The 21,489-nt window shown below is 41.3% G+C and overlaps 1 protein-coding gene across 6 annotated transcripts in view; it reads right to left on the bottom strand.

Moving 5' to 3' along the window:
* Positions 1-21,489, bottom strand: part of LOC124550851 (zinc finger protein 501-like) — a 252,982-nt gene that overhangs the window by 212,179 nt on the left and 19,314 nt on the right. For all 6 annotated transcript variants that reach the window (XM_047125584.1, XM_047125583.1, XM_047125582.1 and 3 more), the window contains exon 2: positions 19,768-19,830. In XM_047125584.1, coding sequence (XP_046981540.1) covers positions 19,768-19,830 — 63 coding nt within the window. The remainder of the gene's footprint in view (positions 1-19,767; positions 19,831-21,489) is intronic.

Here is a 21,489-nt window from a genome sequence, read left to right as displayed (position 1 = left end):
GATGGCTACTGCCGTGAGAGTCATGCATCTATAATATGCCCAAGAAAGTAAATTACATACACAGTATCAAAAGACTGCCTGCAGGGATCAGTGGGTGTTCCATAGTTTTGGGATGTAGCATTAGAGCCCATACTACTGAAGGTGCATGAGAGCAGTAACATAAGTGGACTGGAAGTATTTCAATATGATATGATGTTCATCATATGCAGTGATTCCAGAAGAATTATAGAAGACCAATGTATTGCAGTGTTCCATTAACTTGAAGGATGGCAATAAGTGTCAAATTGCCACAAGCACCTCATGTTGTTGTTGTGGTCTTCAGTCCTGAGACTGGTTTGATGCAACTCTCCATGCTACTCTATCCCGTGCAAGCTTCTTCATCTCCCAGTACCTACCGCAACCTACATCCTTCTGAATCTGCTTAGTGTATTCATCTCTTGGTCTCCCTCTACGATTTTTACCCTCCACGCTGCCCTCCAATACTAAATTGGTGATCCCTTGATGCCTCAGGACATGTCCTACCAACCGATCCCTTCTTCTAGTCAAGTTGTGCCACAAACTTCTCTTCTCCCCAATCCTATTCAATACTTCCTCATTAGTTATGTGATCTACCCATTTAATCTTCAGCATTCTTCTGTAGCACCACATTTCAAAAGCTTCTATTCTCTTCTTGTCCAAACTACTTCTCGTCCATGTTTCACTTCCATACATCGCTACACTCCATACAAATACTTTCAAAAATGACTTCCTGACACTTAAATCTATACTCAATGTTAACAAATTTCTCTTCTTCAGAAACGCTTTCCTTGCCATTGCCAGTCTACATTTTATATCCTCTCTACTTCGACCATCATCAGTTATTTTGCTCCCCAAATAGCAAAACTCCTTTACTACTTTAAGTGTCTCATTTCCTAATCTAATTCCCTCAGCATCACCCGACTTTATTCGACTACATTCCATTATCCTCGTTTTGCTTTTGTTGATGTTCTGCTCTTCCAAGTCCTTTGATGTCTCTGACAGAATTACAATGTCATCGGCGAACCTCAAAGCTTTTATTTCTTCTACATGGATTTTAATACCTACTCCGAATTTTTCTTTTGTTTCCTTCACTGCTTTTCTCAATATACAGATTGAATAACATCGGGGAGAGACTACATCCCTGTCTCGCTCCGTTCCCAACCACTGCTTCCTTTTCATACCCCTCGACCCTTATAACTGCCATCTGTTTTCTGTACAAATTGTAAATAGCCTTTCGCTCCCTGTATTTTACTCCTGCCACCTTCAGAATTTGAAAGAGAGTATTCCAGTCAACATTGTCAAAAGCTTTCTCTAAGTCTACAAATGCTATAAATGTAGGTTTGCCCTTCCTTAATCTAGCTTCTAAGATAAGTCGTAGGGTCAGTATTGCCTCACGTTACGTACAGTATTGTTACTTGTATCTTATATTTCATCAAGCATAACAGAAACAAAATCCATATTCTTAATTTCATTACATATTTCATTTCCAAAAACATCAGCTACCATATTTATTAAATCATTTTGAATGCTTCCCAATGTGCCATCGAAAACTACAGAAGTTACTAAGTGTTCTTTCAGTGGAGGATCAAACTCAGCATCTGCAAGAAGAAATTCCATGTAATTTCCTCTGTTCACACATTCTGAATTTTCCTTGTTGTTCCAAAAGGGCAGTTCCAGTTTTGCTAAATAACAAACTGCATTAATTAATCTGTTCAATATTTTCCTGTTCTTTCTCACTTTCTCAGTGTGCTATTTTATTTCTACCCTTCGTTGAGAACACAAAAGAATGTCAATTCTAACAGGTTGTGTAATAAATCTTTTGTATATTAAAAAAGTAGAAAGGTGAATTTCAGACTTGCCATGTTTCTTCACTGCAGCATTAAGACAATTTAAATCACAACACCACTGCTTATTCCAAACAGTTTTCTTTGTAGCAAATAACAAACAGGTCCAACAATAAACTCTGTTCATCACATCATAGCTACAGAGTCAGTCTTATAACTTGTACAACTCCTTACGAAAATGCCTCTCAAATCCCTTTCCCGTAGAACCGCATTTTGCCTTTACGTTGATACTGTTATAGTAGAGAATGGTATGCCATTGTCAATAACTTATTTCTTCTCTGTGTAAGATAATGAAAAAGAACTGTGTAACAGTTTTTGCACAATGCTTTCACCACCCATTTCAAAACTACCACAATCTTCACATACCCAAGAAATACAAGATGTAAGCAACATAACAGCAGTCAGCCAGCCAGCAATGTGCCCAGTCGTTGACAAAAGAAAAAACACCTCGGCTGCACTCTGGTCAACCTGTGGACAGAGCTGAAGCTTGCACACTGAGCGATTCAGTGGAAAAGCCATGCCAAGCGAAGCCGTGCTTTGGCTCATGTTTAGCACGTTGCATACTGCATAGTGCTAGGCTGGTGGTAGATAGTTCAGTTGAAGAATTACTAAGCAAAATCACAGACATAACACACTTTATACTGATTAAGAATAATTCTATAATTTCCCAATTTTATTCAGATGTCGACACATGACCCGCACACCCCCAGGTGATGCCACTGAACTAAACGTAGTAACAGTCAGAAGAAGCCTAGTAATGAAATGGCTAGGGATATTCTTGGATGGACATCGTAATTTTGTACATCATATAGAGCAGGAAGGCAGAAAATCTAAAAACATAATGAACAAAGTTAAAACGATTGCAAATACATAATTTGGGACTTCCCTTGAAAATAATCAGAGCATATCACTAATCTATCGTTAATTCCCCATTTAGGAGAGCATTGAAACACCGATCAGTTTTCATGGCACATTTCTTGTCTCTCTCTTTTTTGTTGCCACAAACCTCTCATATATTCACTGTGTTTTTTCTTCCTCTCTTCTGTCCACTTCTTACCTGGTTTCTTCTCTTTTGGTGTTTCCTCGAATTTCTGTTTCCTGATTTTTTTCTCTGTAATTTTCTCTGTTTGTTATTTCTTCTGTGGACATATTTAGTTTCTTGAGGTCTTCCATGGTTTCCTTTGTCCAGTTAGTTTTCATCGTATTACTCATCACTATGTTAAAAATCTTCTTGATCAGCCTATTTTCGTTCATCCTATAAATGTGCCCATAGAATTTAGCCCTTCTTTTTCTGATGTTATCTGTGATTGTCTCTGCCTGTTAGTACAGTTCTTTTGTCGGTCTTTTTATCCAGGTCCCCGGTCTCTGAACTGGCCCACAGATCTTTCTCAGAATTATCCTCTCTTGCTTTTCCATTTCCTTGATTTTCGTTCTTCCCCTGATTACTGTTGTTTCTGAGGCATACAAGGCTCCTGGTAAGACTACTGTGTTGTAATGTTTTAATTTGGCATTAACAGAAATATTTCTTTTGTTGTATTGGTTCCATGTAAGTCTGTAAGCTTTCTAACTTTTTCTTCATTGGCTGTAGAGTTTAGTTTTCTGTATAATCTCTCCCAGGTATTTGAAACTTTCTATTTATGCTATCTTTCCATACTTTGTTACCAGTGGGTTTCTGTCTGTGGATTTTGTGTCCATGTACTGGGTTTTCTCATACGAAGTTTGTAGTTCTGTTCTGGCTGCAATTTCATTTAGTATCTCTAGGGCTTCTTTTCTGTTATTTGTTATGATGGATATATTATCGACAAAGGCCAGACTTTTATTTTGATGGTTCTATTTTTGTGCCTCTCCATCTTTACCCCATTGACTCCTTTGTCCCATGTCCTGATTATTTTCTCTAAAACTGCATTAAATAAAGTGCATGACAGACCATCTCCCTGTCTCACTCCTGTCTTGATTTCGAACGGTTCTGAGATCTCTCCCATGAACTTCAGTTTGGATTTAGAATTTGTTAATGTTTCCTGGAGTAAATTTCTGGTCTTCTTTTCTACCTTCATTTCCTCCAGGGTACTGAAAAGTGTTTCTCTGTCTATGGAATCATAGGTCTTCGTGAAAACAACAAACGTTATTGTGGTGTTTCTGTACTTTCTCATTGTTAATACTGTTCTCAAACACCAGATCTGTTCACTGCACGATCTTCCCTTCCTTCGCCCTTACTGGTACTCTCTGATATGTGTATCTATCTGAGGTTGTAGGTGATTTAACAGAGCTTTGGACAGAATTTTGTATGTTACAGGCAGTAAATAAACTCCTCTATAGTTATTAGGGTCTGGAAGAAACTACGAGGAAAATTGTTTTGTCTCCTTTCTTGTGGAGGGGATGCATTAGGGCTGACTTCCATTCTTCTGGCACCTTTTCTGTTTCCCAGATGTTTCTGATTATTCTGTGTATTTTGGGTGTAATGTTTTCGTGATCTAATTTCCGTATTTCTGCAATCAGTCCATCTTCTCCTGGTGCTTTGTTATTTTTTAATGATTTTATTATTTCACTATTTCTTCATGTGTTGGAGGTTCAGAGTCCTGGTTAGGTTCTGGTTTTGTAAACAGTAATCTCTGTTTTGGTTCATCGCAGATGAGTAATGTGTCAAAGTATCGAGCTAATATTTCACAGTTTTTCTTCGGATTTGTCTCCAATGTTCCATCTTGTCTTTTGAAGTATGAGCTTGGAGGTCAATATCCTGTCATATTTTCTCTGAATATTTTGTAAAAATTCCGTGTGTTGTTTCTGGTGAAGTCCTCTTTTATCCCCTTCAACCTGCTGTTTTCGTAGCCTTTTTTTTTTGTGTGGATTATTTTTGGAGGGTTTTTCTGTATCCTGTTGAATTCTTCCCATTTTTCTTGTGTTCTATGGCTGTTAAATTTTTTCCAGGCTTGTATTCTGTCTTCTATGGCTCTGTCGCATGTCATGTTCTACCATTGATGTTTCCTTTTTCTCGGTGGTAGCCCCAATTTTATCAGTTCTCTCATTTTTTCTGACAATTCTGTCCAGTTGTTGCTGTTGATTTTCGTAATTCCTTCTATTATTTTTTTCTTGTTTAGTTGCAGGTACTCTGCATCTGTTCTGAAATGTCTTTTGTTCTCTTGATTTGTCTGTTGGGTATAAATTTTGCTTTGATTTGGAGAAGATCAAACTCAAAAACTCCTTTCCTAGTTCTTATGTTCATTATTTCTCTAGCATTTTTCATGGATATTGCTATGTGGTCTATCTGAAATTCTCCTAGAGCATTTTTAGGGGATTTCCAAGTTACTAATTTTCTGTGTGGTTTCTGGAATTGTGCTGACATGATTTTCAGTTCAAAATTCCTGCAGACATTTATCAACTTCTCTCCATTTTTGTTTGTTCTCTTGCGGGCCGTGTGACTCCCTATCATGTCTCGAAATTTTCTTTCCTTATCTAACTAGGCATTGAAATCCCCTAGTAACATTTTTATGTGATTCTTGGGGATTCTGCTGGTAGTTTCTTCCAGATCTTCCCAGAATTCCTCTATTATCTCTGGGTTCTTCTTCTTGTAATTATTTGTGGCGGCATGTGCACTAATTGGTGTACAGGCTTTGTTTACAGATAGTATAGTGAGTGTTGAAATTTTTTCTGATTTTGAGCTGAAATCTATTACAGAGTCCAGTATCGATTTATGTACTACAAATCCTGTTCCGAAGAGTTTGAGATTACTTCCAGGAATGGTTATGTCTGGTTTCCCCTTGTATATTCTGTAATTTTCCAAATAAAAGTGGTTCTCATCTGCGAATCGTGTTTTCTGTATTGCCATAATTCTGATGTTGAATTTATCCATGGTGTTTGTTAATTGTTTCAATTTACCTGGCTTCAGTAGTGTGTTTGTGTTGAGTGTTCCCATGTAAAATATTCTCTTTGTCTTGAGGGTTTTTGAGAACCCACGATTCTTCTCTTCATGACATGCCTGATCCCCTGGAATCCGATGATCAGGTCTATTACCCAGTCTTACTGACTGGGGCCCAGGGTAGTGGATTCTTTCCCATTGTTCTCTCATGATTATTGGTTTGTGTTGAGGTTTTGGTGGTGAAATCATGAAGGATCTCACATAATTTCAACTGAAGTTTTCAGTTCCAGAAGATTCAATCACAGCCGAGCTCACAGAGCCAACAGACCCTGACCAGAGTACAGGTGGCTACCACACAGATGTGTCTGGATTTAGGGGCTTCACCTGTAACCTTAGGCAGGGCACATCACAGGTTGCTACCATGTGGAGCCAGATGGACCCAGGTTTTTTTTGTGAGGTGTTACTTCTCCCCCTCCTCCTTCCTCATCACTTGCGAGATGAGGCCCCGGGCTTGGGACCAGAAATGGTGGAGTTCAGAAGCCTCTTTTATATCTATATCTGTGGTGTCTTCCCCAACTCCCCATTTCTTTTCTACAGCCTGTCTGGCTGAAAATAAAGCACCTATAGTTGACCTTCCGGGTAAAAATCTTTGTTGCTGGTCTCTTAATTGTGATTCTATCTTATTCCTGATTTTCAGTAAAATTATCTTTTCATCAATCTTCATGCAGTCGCACAGCAGTGCTGTTCCTTTGTAATTCTCACAGAGAGCCTTGTTACTCTTCCTGAAGAGAGGTCAATAATTGACTGTATCCAATCATCAGGAATCTTTCTGCACATCCATACTATCCTCATTATTCTACACAGCCAATGAATTCCAATAGGTCCTATAGCTCTGATCATTTCCACTGCGATGTCATATACTGAGGGAGCTTTGCCGTTTTTCACTTCATACAGCTTTCTCTACAGCCAACATCTGCAAATATTCTCTTTCTGTTTCCTCTGTGATGGTGTCACTTCTTTCATCACCCATATTTGTTTCATGCTGTCCTTCAAAAAGTTTTTGGAAGTATTCTTTCCTTGCTTTCCATATTTCTGCTTCCTCCCACATGGGTTTTCCTTCTTTGTTGATGGCTTTTGAAGTATTTTCTTCTGCTACCTTCTGTTGCCTAATATGTGGTATAATATCCTCTTTTCATCCTTAAAATTCTTTTCTACTTGTTTCATGAAATTTTCCAAAGACATCATTTTTGCCAATTTTATCATATTCCTTGCTGCTCTGCTTAGCCATTTCCATTTGTTTCTGTTATGTTATGCTCTTTTCTCTTTTGCAACCCTTCTCTCCATGCATTGTTATTCTTATTGACAGCTTCTGCAATTCTCTCATTTCACCATGGGGTTTCTTTGTGTCTGACTTTTATTGATGTCCTTTCACATCTTTCTTCTGCAGCCTTGACTAAGGCCTGTTGGAAGCACCTCCATTCTTTTAAGATCACTTCACTCCATGACTACCACAGTGGCACTTGCGCACCAACCATTATAGATCTTTAGAACAGAAATAAAACAGCTGTGGTTGCAAAACATAGGTTTATTTAATCTTCATGTGTGATGCATTTCCCCTGTTATAGGCATCATCAGACAATCTGTAGAAATTAGAAACTGACATAAGCATAAACTGCTATTAAGGCAATATTAAATGAGTAAATTAAAAATAACAAGATGAAGATATACACCGATAGGACTCTGGAGCCCAGGGCCACATTTGTGTTTCAGGAGATGGTGAGGAGTATAAATTTCAGCTCACAACATAATGCACCATAACTGAGCTTACCATTAAATATTCATGCTAACTATAATATAATTAAGTCCCACAGAACTGGGAGGTAACAGCCAGGTAGCCACTGTCAACCCTTCATTAAATCATACATTTATGTGTAATGAAGCATTGACAGTGTCTATCTGGCTGTTACCTTCCACTTCTATGGAACTCTCAATTACGTTTGACACCTCAGTTATGATTAGCAAGAATATTTATCAGTAAGCTCAGCTATGGTGCATTATTTTATGAGCTGAAGTTTATACCCTCACCACTCCCTGAAACACACATGTGACCCTGTGCTCCATAGACCAGTGTATGTCTTCCTCTTGTTATTTTTAATTTATTCATTTATTATTGCCTTAATAGCAATTTATGTTGATACAAGTTTTTAATTTCCCCAGATTGTCTGACGATGCCTAGAACAGGCAAAATGCATCACATGTGAAGATTAAATAAACCTGTCTTGTGCAACGAAGACTGTTTTTTCTGTTCTACAAATCCTCCATTCTTGCTCTACAGCCTTCCTCTCATCTTTAGGAATCTGTCTCTTAATCTTTTCCCTGTATTTGTCTCAGTTTCCAGCACTTTATTTTCACCAACCCCCCCTCCCCCATACACACCTTTTCCAAATTTCTTCTTTCTTCTGTATCTCTACCTATAGCCTGTGGTCACTGTCAAGATTAATGATGGTTATCACTTTCACTTCTGTCAGGCATCTTCCAATTTCTTCAGCTATTATGATATAGTCTATTATGGGATTTCTCTTCCAAATTCCAGCAGTATCTGGTAAACATTTGACTATCTCTTTTCTTACAGCATTCTATCCTTTATTTCACTTACATATGTCTAATAATACCACACCTTCCAGATTTCTGTGATTTTTCTCTGTGGCTTCCTATTACTGTTTCATATCCTCTTCTATCATTTCCAGTCTTGTTAGATGTTAGAGCAGTTCAGTGATAAACTCTTCCTTCTCATCTGTTTCACATCTTATTTGGGGATCACAAATCTGGACTACATCAAGAATATTTCCTTCCATTGTTACCTTAAGTTTAATTATTCTATTAGTTGCATTCTCCACAGTAAGTACTTTACTTGCCAGTTCTTGTGAGACCATTTCTTCTTTGTCTCTGACCACCTCATCTTACATCCTTTCTCCAACACCTTACTACTATTCCCTTTCTTTCTTACTTTACTTAGACCCATTATCAGTATATTCCTTTACAGGATGGCTTACCAAACCTGGAAAAAAAATCCTTGAGGTTTCCAGGTATGGGGAGAAAGATGGAAGACGGTTTCATAAGAAGCTCCTGATAAATTAACAGGGGGTGGGTGGGAGCGGTGTGGGGGGGGGGGGGGGCGGCACACCACAACAACGACTTTCCTTTCCTCCTCGCAGCCAGCCGATATACAGATAGTGGGGTGGGGGGCACAAAGCAATTATGTATTTAATTTATTTGAAATTAATACAGTATGTACACCATTATATGGGAATATGACTGCATAGGTTGAAAGTCCATTAAATTTTGATGTAGGCACCTGTGGCATTGTTAAATCTCTCAAAAGACCTGGAATGGAATTCACAGCTTTCTGGAGGAAACTGTGAGGGATGTTGGTAATAACTTCCTGAATCTGTGCTTCCAATTCATCATATGTGTGAGGCTTTGTCCAATACACCACCTCTTTTGCCCAGCCCCATAAAAAAAAAAAAAAAGTCGGGTGTCCGGTCTGGACTTCTTGCAAGACATTCATGAGGCCCATGTCTCCCCAGCCAACATCCTGGAAACTTCTTATTCAACCAGTTCAACACGACATTTGCAAAGTGAGGCAGTGTGCCATCTTGCATGAAGATAATGTTGTCAGTATTTTCCCATCCAGATACCGTGGGCCAAAGGCAGATCTGAAGAATTTGAAGGTAGCGTTCCCTGTTTGTACTGTCATGCAGGAGATATGGCCCAATTTGTAGCCATTATTCCACACCACATGGTTCACTTTTGGATGAGAATGCATACCTCTAGGATCCTGTGCCACCCAGTAATCGCAACTGTGCCAACTGATGAAATCTTGTACATGGAATGAGGATGTTGTGGAACAACTGAGGCCAACCTTCGTACCAATCCAACATGAATTCCCCATACTACAGTCTGCAGTCGCAGTCTTCTGGTGTCAGCTGCTGCACATAAGGGGGTTTCCATAGTCAAAAGTTTAATTTTTTATTCAACACCTGACACACACAAGCTACCTGGCATGTCAATTTCCCTGGGTTATGACTGAACATGTTTTTAACAATCCTCACATTCTCAGGACACTGAGGAATGGACAGATGACCTGTTTTTGCTGCATCCTTTACCAAACTATGGCCATTTGCTTTGTGTCTTGCTTCATGTGATAATTCTTTATTGTGTCCACACAAATTGTGGCATTCCTTCCCTTCACCATATGCTACGATCTCTGCACAAGAACAATCAAATTCCACACCACATAGCATGAAGCATTCTGTAATCATTCTCTAATTCTAAGGTGATCGGCCATATTTGTTGCTATTGAGTGAACCACCTCTCGCAGCCACCGTTGGTGCTACGCGGCATAAAGAACAACTATTCTATTTAATGTTCTGTATGTCTGTGCTACTTCCAATATTACTTTATCAAAATTAAAAACCAAACAGGAATTTAATGATACATAGTTACTTCCCTCCCAACCTGTATACAGCTATAATTGATAGTTTCACCAAAGTTTCAAATATCAATAATTTATCTGAAATACACTTCTGGAAATGGAAAAAAGAACACATTGACACCGGTGTGTCAGACCCACCATACTTGCCTCGGACACTGCGAGAGGGCTGTACAAGCAATGATCACACGCACGGCACAGCGGACACACCAGGAACTGCGGTGTTGGCCGTCGAATGGCACTAGCTGCGCAGCATTTGTGCACCGCCGCTGTCAGTGTCAGCCAGTTGCCGTGGCATACGGAGCTCCATCGCAGTCTTTAACACTGGTAGCATGCCGCGACAGCGTGGACGTGAACCGTATGTGCAGTTGACGGACTTTGAGCGAGGGCGTATAGTGGGCATGTGGGAGGCCGGGTGGACGTACCGCCGAATTGCTCAACACGTGGGGCGTGAGGTCTCCACAGTACATCGATGTTGTCGCCAGTGGTCGGCGGAAGGTGCACATGCCCGTCGACCTGGGACCGGACCGCAGCGACGCACGGATGCACGCCAAGACCGTAGGATCCTACGCAGTGCCGTAGGGGACCGCACCGCCACTTCCCAGCAAATTAGGGACACTGTTGCTCCTGGGGTATCGGCGAGGACCATTCGCAACCGTCTCCATGAAGCTGGGCTACGGTCCCGCACACCGTTAGGCCATCTTCCACTCACGCCCCAACATCGTGCAGCCCGCCTCCAGTGGTGTCGCGACAGGCGTGAATGGAGGGACGAATGGAGACGTGTCGTCTTCAGCGATGAGAGTCGCTTCTGCCTTGGTGCCAATGATGGTCGTATGCGTGTTTGGCGCCGTGCAGGTGAGCGCCACAATCAGGACTGCATACGACCGAGGCACACAGGGCCAACACCCGGCATCATGGTGTGGGGAGCGATCTCCTACACTGGCCGTACACCACTGGTGATCGTCGAGGGGACACTGAATAGTGCACGGTACATCCAAACCGTCATCGAACCCATCGTTCTACCATTCCTAGACCGGCAAGGGAACTTGCTGTTCCAACAGGACAATGCACGTCCGCATGTATCCCGTGCCATCCAACGTGCTCTAGAAGGTGTAAGTCAACTACCCTGGCCAGCAAGATCTCCGGATCTGTCCCCCATTGAGCATGTTTGGGACTGGATGAAGCGTCGTCTCACGCGGTCTGCACGTCCAGCACGAACGCTGGTCCAACTGAGGCGCCAGGTGGAAATGGCATGGCAAGCCGTTCCACAGGACTACATCCAGCATCTCTACGATCGTCTCCATGGGAGAATAGCAGCCTGCATTGCTGCGAAAGGTGGATATACACTGTTCTAGTGCCGACATTGTGCATGCTCTGTTGCCTGTGTCTATATGCCTGTGGTTCTGTCAGTGTGATCATGTGATGTATCTGACCCCAGGAATGTGTCAATAAAGTTTCCCCTTCCTGGGACAATGAATTCACGGTGTTCTTATTTCAATTTCCAGGAGTGTAATATTCGTCTAATTAACGTACTCTGAGGCATTAACTATTTTAAAATTTGTGACTTATAAAACTATATTAAAATTAAATTTCAGTGTTAAGTTAAAAACACAGAATTCCCTGAGATTTTATGAGATTCCTGAAATTCCCTGAGCTTTCCCTCATTTTTCCAGATAACATGTAATTCCCTGAGAATTCCAGGATTTCTAGAAGAAAAGCCACCCTGCTTTCTGTCACTATCTGTGTAATCTGGATTCTTGCATCTCTTTCCGAGGAGACACCAATAATAATCCTGATTCTTATATATTTCTTCGGACAAATCTGTCTTTCTGCCATCACACCTGGCAGATCTGCTCAGTGGCTTTGTCACTTTTAGCACTGGTTTTGATTCAAGGCTCGTTCGATTGTTGAAAGCAAATGGATTATCCACTAGTGGCTCGCAGGGTCTACAGTAGTTTCACCAGAGCCCCATTGGCAATCTCTTTTCGGGGCTCCTGCAGGGCCTTCACAGCTACTGTAGTAGTCTCAGGGCACACATAGTCCCAACCGTACTTCACCCCTACAGGCAACCCACTACTTCATGCCAATGCCCTTCTTCCATGACGTGGATGAAGGGGTTGGGCTTGTGTGCATACTACCAGTCCCAACTTACGGCCTGGAAACTGACTCTTACTAAGGCAAGAGCTCATAAGCCAAAGTGCACCTACGAGCTATAGAGTGACAGATGGTAGGAGTCTGCCTCGTGGAAAGATTTCAATCAGAGGGCGTTAGAAGGACAACAAAAGTAACAGACATCCCAGAGAGAAATGGAAAATTGAAGTAGCAATGAGTTGGGCATGTAGCTCTACAAGATTACAGCTTGTGGACTCCTAGAATTGTTCACTGGAGACGATGAGACAACAAGAGGGGCATTGGAAGGCCCCAAAAGAGAGGGCTTGATGATGTGATGCTGGCGGCTGGAACAGAATGCTACCAAGTGGCTTAAAACCGAGGAAAACAGAAACATGTGGAGGAGGCCTGTAATTCAGCAGTGGACTGACGTAGCCTGAAGAAGAAGAGGCAATTGGATATGCAAATGAGACAGCTGAAGCAGTAAATAAGTTTTTATATTTGGAAGGCAAGATTACTAATGATAGCCAAAGCAGAGAGAATATAAAATGTACACTGGCTATAGCAAAAAAAGGAATTTCTGAAAAGGAGGAATTTTTTAACAACTAATATAAGTTTAAGTGTGAGGAGGTCTTTTCCAAAGGGCTCCTTCTGGATGCCATGAAGAGCACAGGGTGCAGCCAACTCCAGGTGGTGGCTCACATTGTTACCAATGATGTGTGTTGCTTTGGACCAGAAGAGATTCTCTCTGGTTTCAAGCAGCTAATAGAAGTGGTAAAGGCTGCCTGTCTTGCTCGGGAGATGAAAACAGAGCTCACCATTTGCAACATAGTCGACAGGACCTATTGAGGACCTCTGGTACAGAGCCAAGTGGAGGGTCTGATTCAAAGACTCAGACAGTTCTGTGATCATGTGGGCTGCAGATTCCCCAATTTGCACCATAGGTTGGTTGGATTTTGGGTTCTGCTGAATAGGTCAGTAGTCCACCACACACAGGCAGTGGCTACATGGGTAGCAGGGGCTGTGTGGCATGGACTGGACGGTTTCTTAGGTTAGAGTGTCTCGGGAAAACACGAGAAGGGCTTCAGTCACATAGGATACAGGCCAAACACAGGAAGCACGTAGGTACACGAACCATCGACATAATAGTTGCAAATTGTTGTAGCAGTGTTGGGAAAGTACCAAAGCTCCACACACTAATATAAAGCACTGATGCACAAATCGTTATAGGAACTGAAAGCTGGCTAAAGCCAAAGATAAGTTCAGCCAGAAATTTTGCGAAGAACCTAATGGTGTTCCAAAAGGATAGGCTAAACACAGTTGGCGGTAGCATGCTTGTTGCTGTTACAAGTAGTTCAGCTTGTCGAGAAATTGAAGTAGATAGTTCCTCTGAGTTAATATGGGCACAGGTCATTCTTGGCAACCAAAATACAGTAATAATTGGATCCTCTTACCAATCTCCCAATTAAGATGATACAATTGCTTAAAGATTCAAAGAAAACTTGAGTGGGATTTCAAACACATACCCGACAGCAGGGATGGCTACAGGACAAATGTAAGGATGTAGAGGCTTATCTCACCAGGGATAAGACAGATACTGCCTACAGGAAAGTTAAAGAGACCTTTGAAGAAAAGAGAACCACTTGCATGAATATCAAGAGCTCAGATGGAAACCCAGTTCTAAGCAAACAAGGGAAAGCAGAAAGGTGGAAGGAGTATATAGAGGGTCTATACAAGGGTGATGTTCTTAAGGACAATATTATAGAAATGGAAGGGGATGTAGATGAAGATGAAATGGGAGATACGATTCTGCATGAAGAGTTTGACAGAGCAGAACTACTGACAGGCTTGGAAGAGCCAGGCCTAACAAATCTCTACCATCTAGAGAGCAAGATGTATGAGACAGGCGAAATACCCTCAGACTTCAAGAAGAATATAATAATTCCAATCCCAAAGAAAGCAGGTGTTGACATGTGTGAAAATTACCAAACAATCAGTTCAATAAGCCACAGCTGCAAAATACTAACGCGAATTCTTTACAGACAAATGGAAAAACTGATAGAAACCGACCTCGGGGAAGATCAGTTTGGATTCCGTAGAAATGTTGGAACACGTGAGGCAACACTGACCCTACGACTTATCTTAGAAGAAAGATTAAGGAAAGGCAAACCTACGTTTCTAGGATTTGTAGACTTAGAAAAAGCTTTTGACAATGTTGGCTGGAATACTCTCTTTCAAATTCTGAAGGTGGCAGGGGTAAAATACAGGGAGCGAAAGGCTATTTACAATTTGTACAGAAACCAGATGGCAGTTATAAGAGTCGAGGGACATGAAAGGGAAGCAGTGGTTGGGAAAGGAGTGCGACAGGGTTGTAGCCTCTCCCCGATGTTATTCAATCTGTATATTGAGCAAGCAGTAAAGGAAACAAAAGAAAAATTCGGATTAGGAATTAAAATCCATGGAGAAGAAATAAAAACTTTGAGGTTCACCGATGACATTGTAATTCTGTCAGAGACAGCAAAGGACTTGGAAGAGCAGTTGAATGGAATGGACAGTGTCTTGAAAGGCGGATATAAGATGAACATCAACAAAACCAAAACCAGGATAATGGAATGTAGTCGAATTAAGTCGGTTGATGCTGAGAGAATTAGATTAGGAAAGGAGACACTTAAAGTAGTAAAGGAGTTTTGCTATTTGGGGAGCAAAATAACTGATGATGGTCGAAGTAAAGAGGATATAAAATGTAGACTGGCAATGGCAAGGAAATTATTTCTGAAGAAGAGAAATTTGTTAACATTGAGTATAGATTTAAGTATCAGGAAGTCATTTCTGAAAGTATTTGTATGGAGTGTAGCTACAGAAGAATGGTGAAGCTTAGACGGGTAGATCACATAACTAATGAGGAGGTATTGAATAGAATTGGAGAGTAGAGAAGTTTGTGGCACAACTTGACTAGAAGAAGGGATCGGTTGGTAGGACATGTTATGAGGCATCAAGGGATCACCGGTTTAGTATTGGAGGGCAGCGTGGAGGGTAAAAACCGCAGAGGGAGACCAAGAGATGAATACACTACACAAATTCAGAAGGATGTAGGTTGCAGTCGTACTGGAATGTGAAGAACCTCACACAGGATAGAGTAGCATGGAGAGCTGCATCAAACCAGTCTCTGGACTGAAGACCACAACAACAACAACCCAATATACAGTTATAGTTGGTGGCGACTTTAATTTACCCTCAATATGTTGTCAAAAATACAAGTTTAAATCTGGAATTACACACAAAACATCATCTGAAATTGTGCTAAATGCATTCTCTGAGAAGTATTTCGAGCAGTTAGTTCATGAGCCCATGCAAACAGTAAATGGTTGTGAAAACACCTTGACCTCTTAGTAACAAATAATCCTGAGATAATAACAAGTATCAATACGGATACAGGTATTAGTAAACACAGGGTTATTGTAGTGAAACTGAATATTGTAAACCCCAAATCCTCCAAAAATAAACAAAAAATACACCTATTCAAAAAAGCAGATAAAAATTCACTTGATGCCTACCTGAGAGTCAACCTCCACTCCTTCCAAATTAACAATGTAAATGTAGACCAGATGTGACTTGAATTCGAAGACATAGTGTCAGTAGCAATTGTGAAATTTATACTAAATAAATTAACAAATAATGGAGCTGATCATCCTTGGTACACGAAACGAGTCATTACAATGTAAAAAACATGCCAAATTTAAACGAATGGAAAATCTCCAAGACTGGCAATCTTTAACAGGAGCTTGAAATTTAGCGCAGACTTCAATGCGAGATGCTTATAATAGTTCTCCAACAAAAATTGTCTCAAAACCTGGCAGAAAATCGAAAGAGATTATGGCTGTATGTGAAGTGTGCTATTGGCAAGATACAATTAATGTCTTCTCTGCCTGATGGTGACAGAAATACTATCAACGACAGAGCTGCCGAAGCACAGTTTCTAAACACAGCCTTCTGAAATTCTTTCACCAAATAAGACAAAGTAAATATTCCAGAATTCGAATCAAGTGCAGCTGCCAACAAGAGTAAGTAGAAGTATATACGCTCAGAGTAGTGAAGTAACTTAAATCACTTAAAAAAAGCAAGTCTTCCGGTCCAGACTGTATACAGTTTAGATTCCTTTCAGAGTAAGCTGAAACAATAGCTCCCTACTTAACAGCCATATACAACCATTCGCTCGACAAAAGATCCATACCCACAGACTGGAAAGTTGCACAAGTCACACCAGTATTCAAGGAAGGTAGTAGGAGTAATCCACTAAATTAAAGACCTATATTATTAACATTTACATGCTGTGGGATTATGGAACATTTATTGTGTTCGAACATTATGAATTACCTTGAAGAAAATGGTCTACTGATACACAGTCAACACGGAATTAGAAAACATCGTTCTTGTGAAATACAACTCACTATTTGAAACTTCCTGGCAGATTAAAACTGTGTGCCCGACCGAGACTCGAACTCGGGACCTTTGCCTTTCGCGGGCAAGTGCTCTACCAACTGAGCTACCGAAGCACGACTCACGCCCGGTACTCACAGCTTTACTTCTGCCAGTACCCTGTCTCCTACCTTCCAAACTTTACAGAAGCTCTCCTGCGAACCACATTCTGGGACCTCACTATTTACTCACATGAAGTGTTGAATGCTATTGACAAGGGATTTCAAATTGATTCCATATTTTTAGATTTCCAGAAGGCTTTTGACACTGTACCACACAAGCAGCTTGTAGTGAAACTGTGTGCTTATGGGATACTGTCTCCCTTATGTGATTGGATTCGTGATTTCCTGTCAGAGAGGTCACAGTTCGTAGTAATTGATGGAAATTGTTTGGTTGTTTTTTTTGGGGAAGGAGACCAGACAGCGTGGTCATCGGTCTCATCGAATTAGGGAAGGATGGGGAAGGAAGTCGGCCATGCCCTTTCAGAGGAACCATCCCGGCATGTGCCTGGAGTGATTTAGGGAAATCACGGAAAACCTAAATCAGGATGGCCGGACGCGGGATTGAACCATCGTCCTCCCGAATGCGAGTCCAGTGTCTAACCACTGCGCCACCTCGCTCGGTAATTGATGGAAAGTCATTGAGTAAAACAGAAGTGATTTCTAGCATTCCCCAAGTTAGTGTTATAGGCCTTCTTATGTTCCTTATCTATATAAACAACTTAGAAGACGATCTGAGGAGCTGTCTTAGGTTGTTTGCAAATACGCTGTCGTTTATAAACTGGTAAAGTTACCAAAAGATCAAAACAGATTGCAAAACAATTTAAAAAAGATATCTGTGTGGTGCAAAAATTGGCAATTGACCCTAAACAATGAAAAGTGTGAGGTCATCCAAATGAGTTCTAAAAGGAATCCATTAAAACTTCAGTTACACAATAAATCAGTCAAATCTAATAGCTGTAAATGCAACTAAATACCTAGGAGTTACTATTACAAACAACTTAAATTGGAAGGAACACACAGAAAATTTTGTGGGGTAGGCTAACCAAAGACTACATTTTAGCATTTGGGGTGAACATCATTAAAACAAAGGCGTTTTTCGTTGCAGATGAATCCTCTTACGAAATTTCAATTATCAACTTTCTCCTACACATACTTAAATATTTTGTTGACACCGACATACATCAGGAGAAATGATCACCATAATAAAATAAGGGAAATCAGAGGCCGCATGGAAAGATATAGGTGTTCATTTTCCCTGCACACTCTATGAGATTGCAATAATAGAGAATTATTGTGAAGGCACTTAAATACGATTTGCAGAGTATGGATGACGATGTAGATGTAGATGTAATTGTCTGGAGTGTAACCTTGTAAGGAAGTGAAACTTGGGTGATAAGTAGCTGAGACAGGAAGAGAATAGAAGCTTTTGAAATGTGATCCTTCAGAAAAATGCTAAAGATTTGGTGCATAGTTCAAGTAACTACAGAGGACGTACTGAAGCAAACCGTGGAAAAAAGAAATTTGAGGCACAGCTTCACTAAAAGAAGTGACTGGTTGACTGGGCACATCATGAGGCATCAATGAATTAATTCAGTTTGCTAAAGGAACCAAGTGAGAGAATGTGTGTGTGTGCGTGTGTGTGAGTGGGGGCGGGGGGAGGTGGGGGGTTGTGGGAGGGGGGATGATACGGTAAGTACATTTAAATCCATGTAGGTGTGGTAGTCATTCAGAGATGAAGAGGTTTTGACAGGAAAGACTAGTGCGGAGAACTCCATCTAACCATTCTTCAGACTGAAACCCACGCAATAACAAGAACAACAGATTCGATACTTCCTAGCAGATTAAAATTGGCTGCCGGATCAGGGCTCAAACCTGGGAAAACTGTCTTTCATGGACAAGTGCTCTACCACCTGTTCTGTCCAAGAACAACTCATGACCCACCCTCAAAGCTTCACTTCCACCAGTACCTCTGTCCTAACTTTCAAACTTCAAAGAAGTTTGCCTGCATACCTTGGGGGACAACACTCCTGGAAGACAGGAAACTATAACAGACATCACTTGGCATTGTGACAGGAACACTCTGTGGAAGTGGAGTGAATGGATTAGGGGATAAAATGGTAACTCGATAGTTAAAATATATTGAACAGTAATTCAGCAGTCAGGTTGACAGGTAGATAACATGTGACGCACGTGGAGTGGCTGCAACCATAACTACAGTGTGCCATGCAGTCCAGCACAAATGCTGTAATGAACAGTAATAATACATGGGTTTAGCAACTGTGGAGTCATAAACCGAAGTCAGAGATGCAGATGGACATTAGGAGGTAGATAAAGAAAAAACAGATACAGAAACCCATACAGCAACAAAGGACAGACAAGAGGTAATAGAACTGCTTGCTTGTGGGTTGGGGTTGGGTCGTTTTGGGGGAAGAGACCAAACTGCGAGGTCATCAGTCTCACTGGATTAGGGTAGGATGGGGAAGGAAATCAGCATGCCCTTTCAAAGGAACAATCCCCGCATTTGCCTGGAGCGATTTAGGGAAATCACGGAAAACCTAAATCAGGATGGCCGGACGCGGGACTGAACCGTCGTCCTCCCGAATGTGAGTCCAGTATGCTAACCACTGTGCCACCCCGCTCAGTCATAATAGAACTAAAGGGAGTGTGCGCTGATATGAAACTTCCTGGCAGATTTAAACTGTGTGCTGGCCCGAGGCTCGAACTGGGGAGAGCTTCTGTAAAGTTTGGAAGGTAGGAGACGAGGTACTGGCAGAAGTGAAGCTGTGAGGACCGGGCGTGAGCCGTGCTCGGGTAGCTCAGACGGTAGAGCACTCGCCCGAGAAAGGCAAAGGTCCTGAGTTCGAGTCTCGGTCCAGTACACAGTTTTAATCTGCCAGGAAGTTTCATATCAGCGCACACTCCGCTGCAGAGTGAAAATCTCATTCTGGAAATATTTACTTTAATATTACTTACTGGTTCTTCAATGTCTTTCATTTCAGCACATACTGCAGCTGCCTCTACCTCTTCTGTACATTCCTGTAAACAGAAAACAGGCCAGACAAATTAGCACAAAGAGAAAGAAGACTTGCTCATTATTTATCGATGGTGTTCCATAAACCCCATATGAAGGACAACCTTCAGGGATGTAGAACAAGTCAAATTACACATTAACAGGCATAAGCAGCAACTGCTGGCCCCTAATATACTCAAACAGATGATCACAGAAATTACTTCTGGATTACTTTGTGTGTCTAAATAAGAGAAAAAGCATCTACTTTGAAAAATAGTCGCTGCTCCTTCTCTTATGAGGTCTGTTAGAAAAGTATCCGACTCTTAGTCCTCTCTTGTCTGAAAATGTGTTCCTTTCAATGACCTTTCGAGTTTTGGGAATAGCTAGAAGTCACAGAGAACCAATCAGGAGATTAAGGAGCCCGTTATAGAACAGAAAGTCTGAATCAAGTGGGAGGAATGTGCTTGAGCATTGTCATGATGAAGGTGCTAATTTCCTGTTAACCGTAAGTCCAGTCTCTTGTGGTGCACAGCATCACATAGGTAAAGAGGACATCCCCACGGTACTCTTTGGTGATCGATTGACCCTGTGGTGTATATTTGTGGTGTACCACACTGCAGCAATCAAAGAAATCAGTCACCGTCACTTTGATGTTGCTGCACTCTTGGCAGGGATTCTTTGGTCTCGGTGATGAGGAATGCTCCCACTGTGACGACTGGATTTGGTTTCAGAATCGTACCCATACACCCGGGCCACACCACCGGTGATTATAGTGTTCACAAGTTGGAGTCACTGTTTGTGGTGTCCAATGTGTCCTGTGAGACTTCAACAAAAAGTTGCTTTTGCTACGCTGTCAGCAGCGTTGGCACGAATTTCACGGACACTCTCTTCACGGCCAAATCTTCAGTCACAATGGAATGTGCCGATGCCCACCTCTTCCGCAATTTCTCTGACAGTCACATGACGGTCCCGCATCACCACAGCATTCACTTTGGCAATGACCTCGTCATTTTGGTATGTCGATGGCCGACCAGAGCGTAGCTTGCTCTTCATCAATGTACAGCCATCTTTAAACCAGTTGTACCACTCTTTAATCTGTGTGATGTACACAGCAACATCACCAAAAGCCGTGAGAATCTTCCGAGTAGTTTCCACCAGGCTGTCGGCCAGTTTCTGGCAAAATTTGATGCAGTAGTACTTCTCCAGTCATTCTGTCATTTCCCTTGCAATGTAAAACGCGTGAGCATTGCCCACTACCTCACTGAACTGCTACTTGCCAGCATCTAACATTATTGACAGGTGAGAAAAAATTCACACATGTGCACGAAGGTTCAAAGTCGGATCATGCAAGTGCACTGGGTAGAAATCCACCAACAGTTAATTTAACAAAATACAGTCAGATATTTTTCTAACTTACCTCATATACTACTCATCAGCTGTCAGTGAGATGAAGGTACTGAGCAGAATGTGCCAAGTTATGCGAGGTGTTATCAAATAGTAATGGAACTTTTTTTTAAATTTCGTGAGCTTTCTACATCCAAACTTCCTTTTTTTCCCATCTTGTTGCTACACATGCTCCTGATATATGTTTGCATTTTCTTGAATATTTAGTTCGTTGTTAACAGTCAAAAGGGTTATACATGTTTGCTGGTGAATTTTGCTTGGTGAATTTTTGTTTTTGAAAA

Source organism: Schistocerca americana, chromosome 9 (genome assembly GCF_021461395.2).
Source record: "Schistocerca americana isolate TAMUIC-IGC-003095 chromosome 9, iqSchAmer2.1, whole genome shotgun sequence".
In the NCBI taxonomy this organism is placed as follows: Eukaryota; Metazoa; Arthropoda; class Insecta; order Orthoptera; family Acrididae; genus Schistocerca; species Schistocerca americana.
This window is presented reverse-complemented; position numbering and strand designations above follow the sequence as displayed.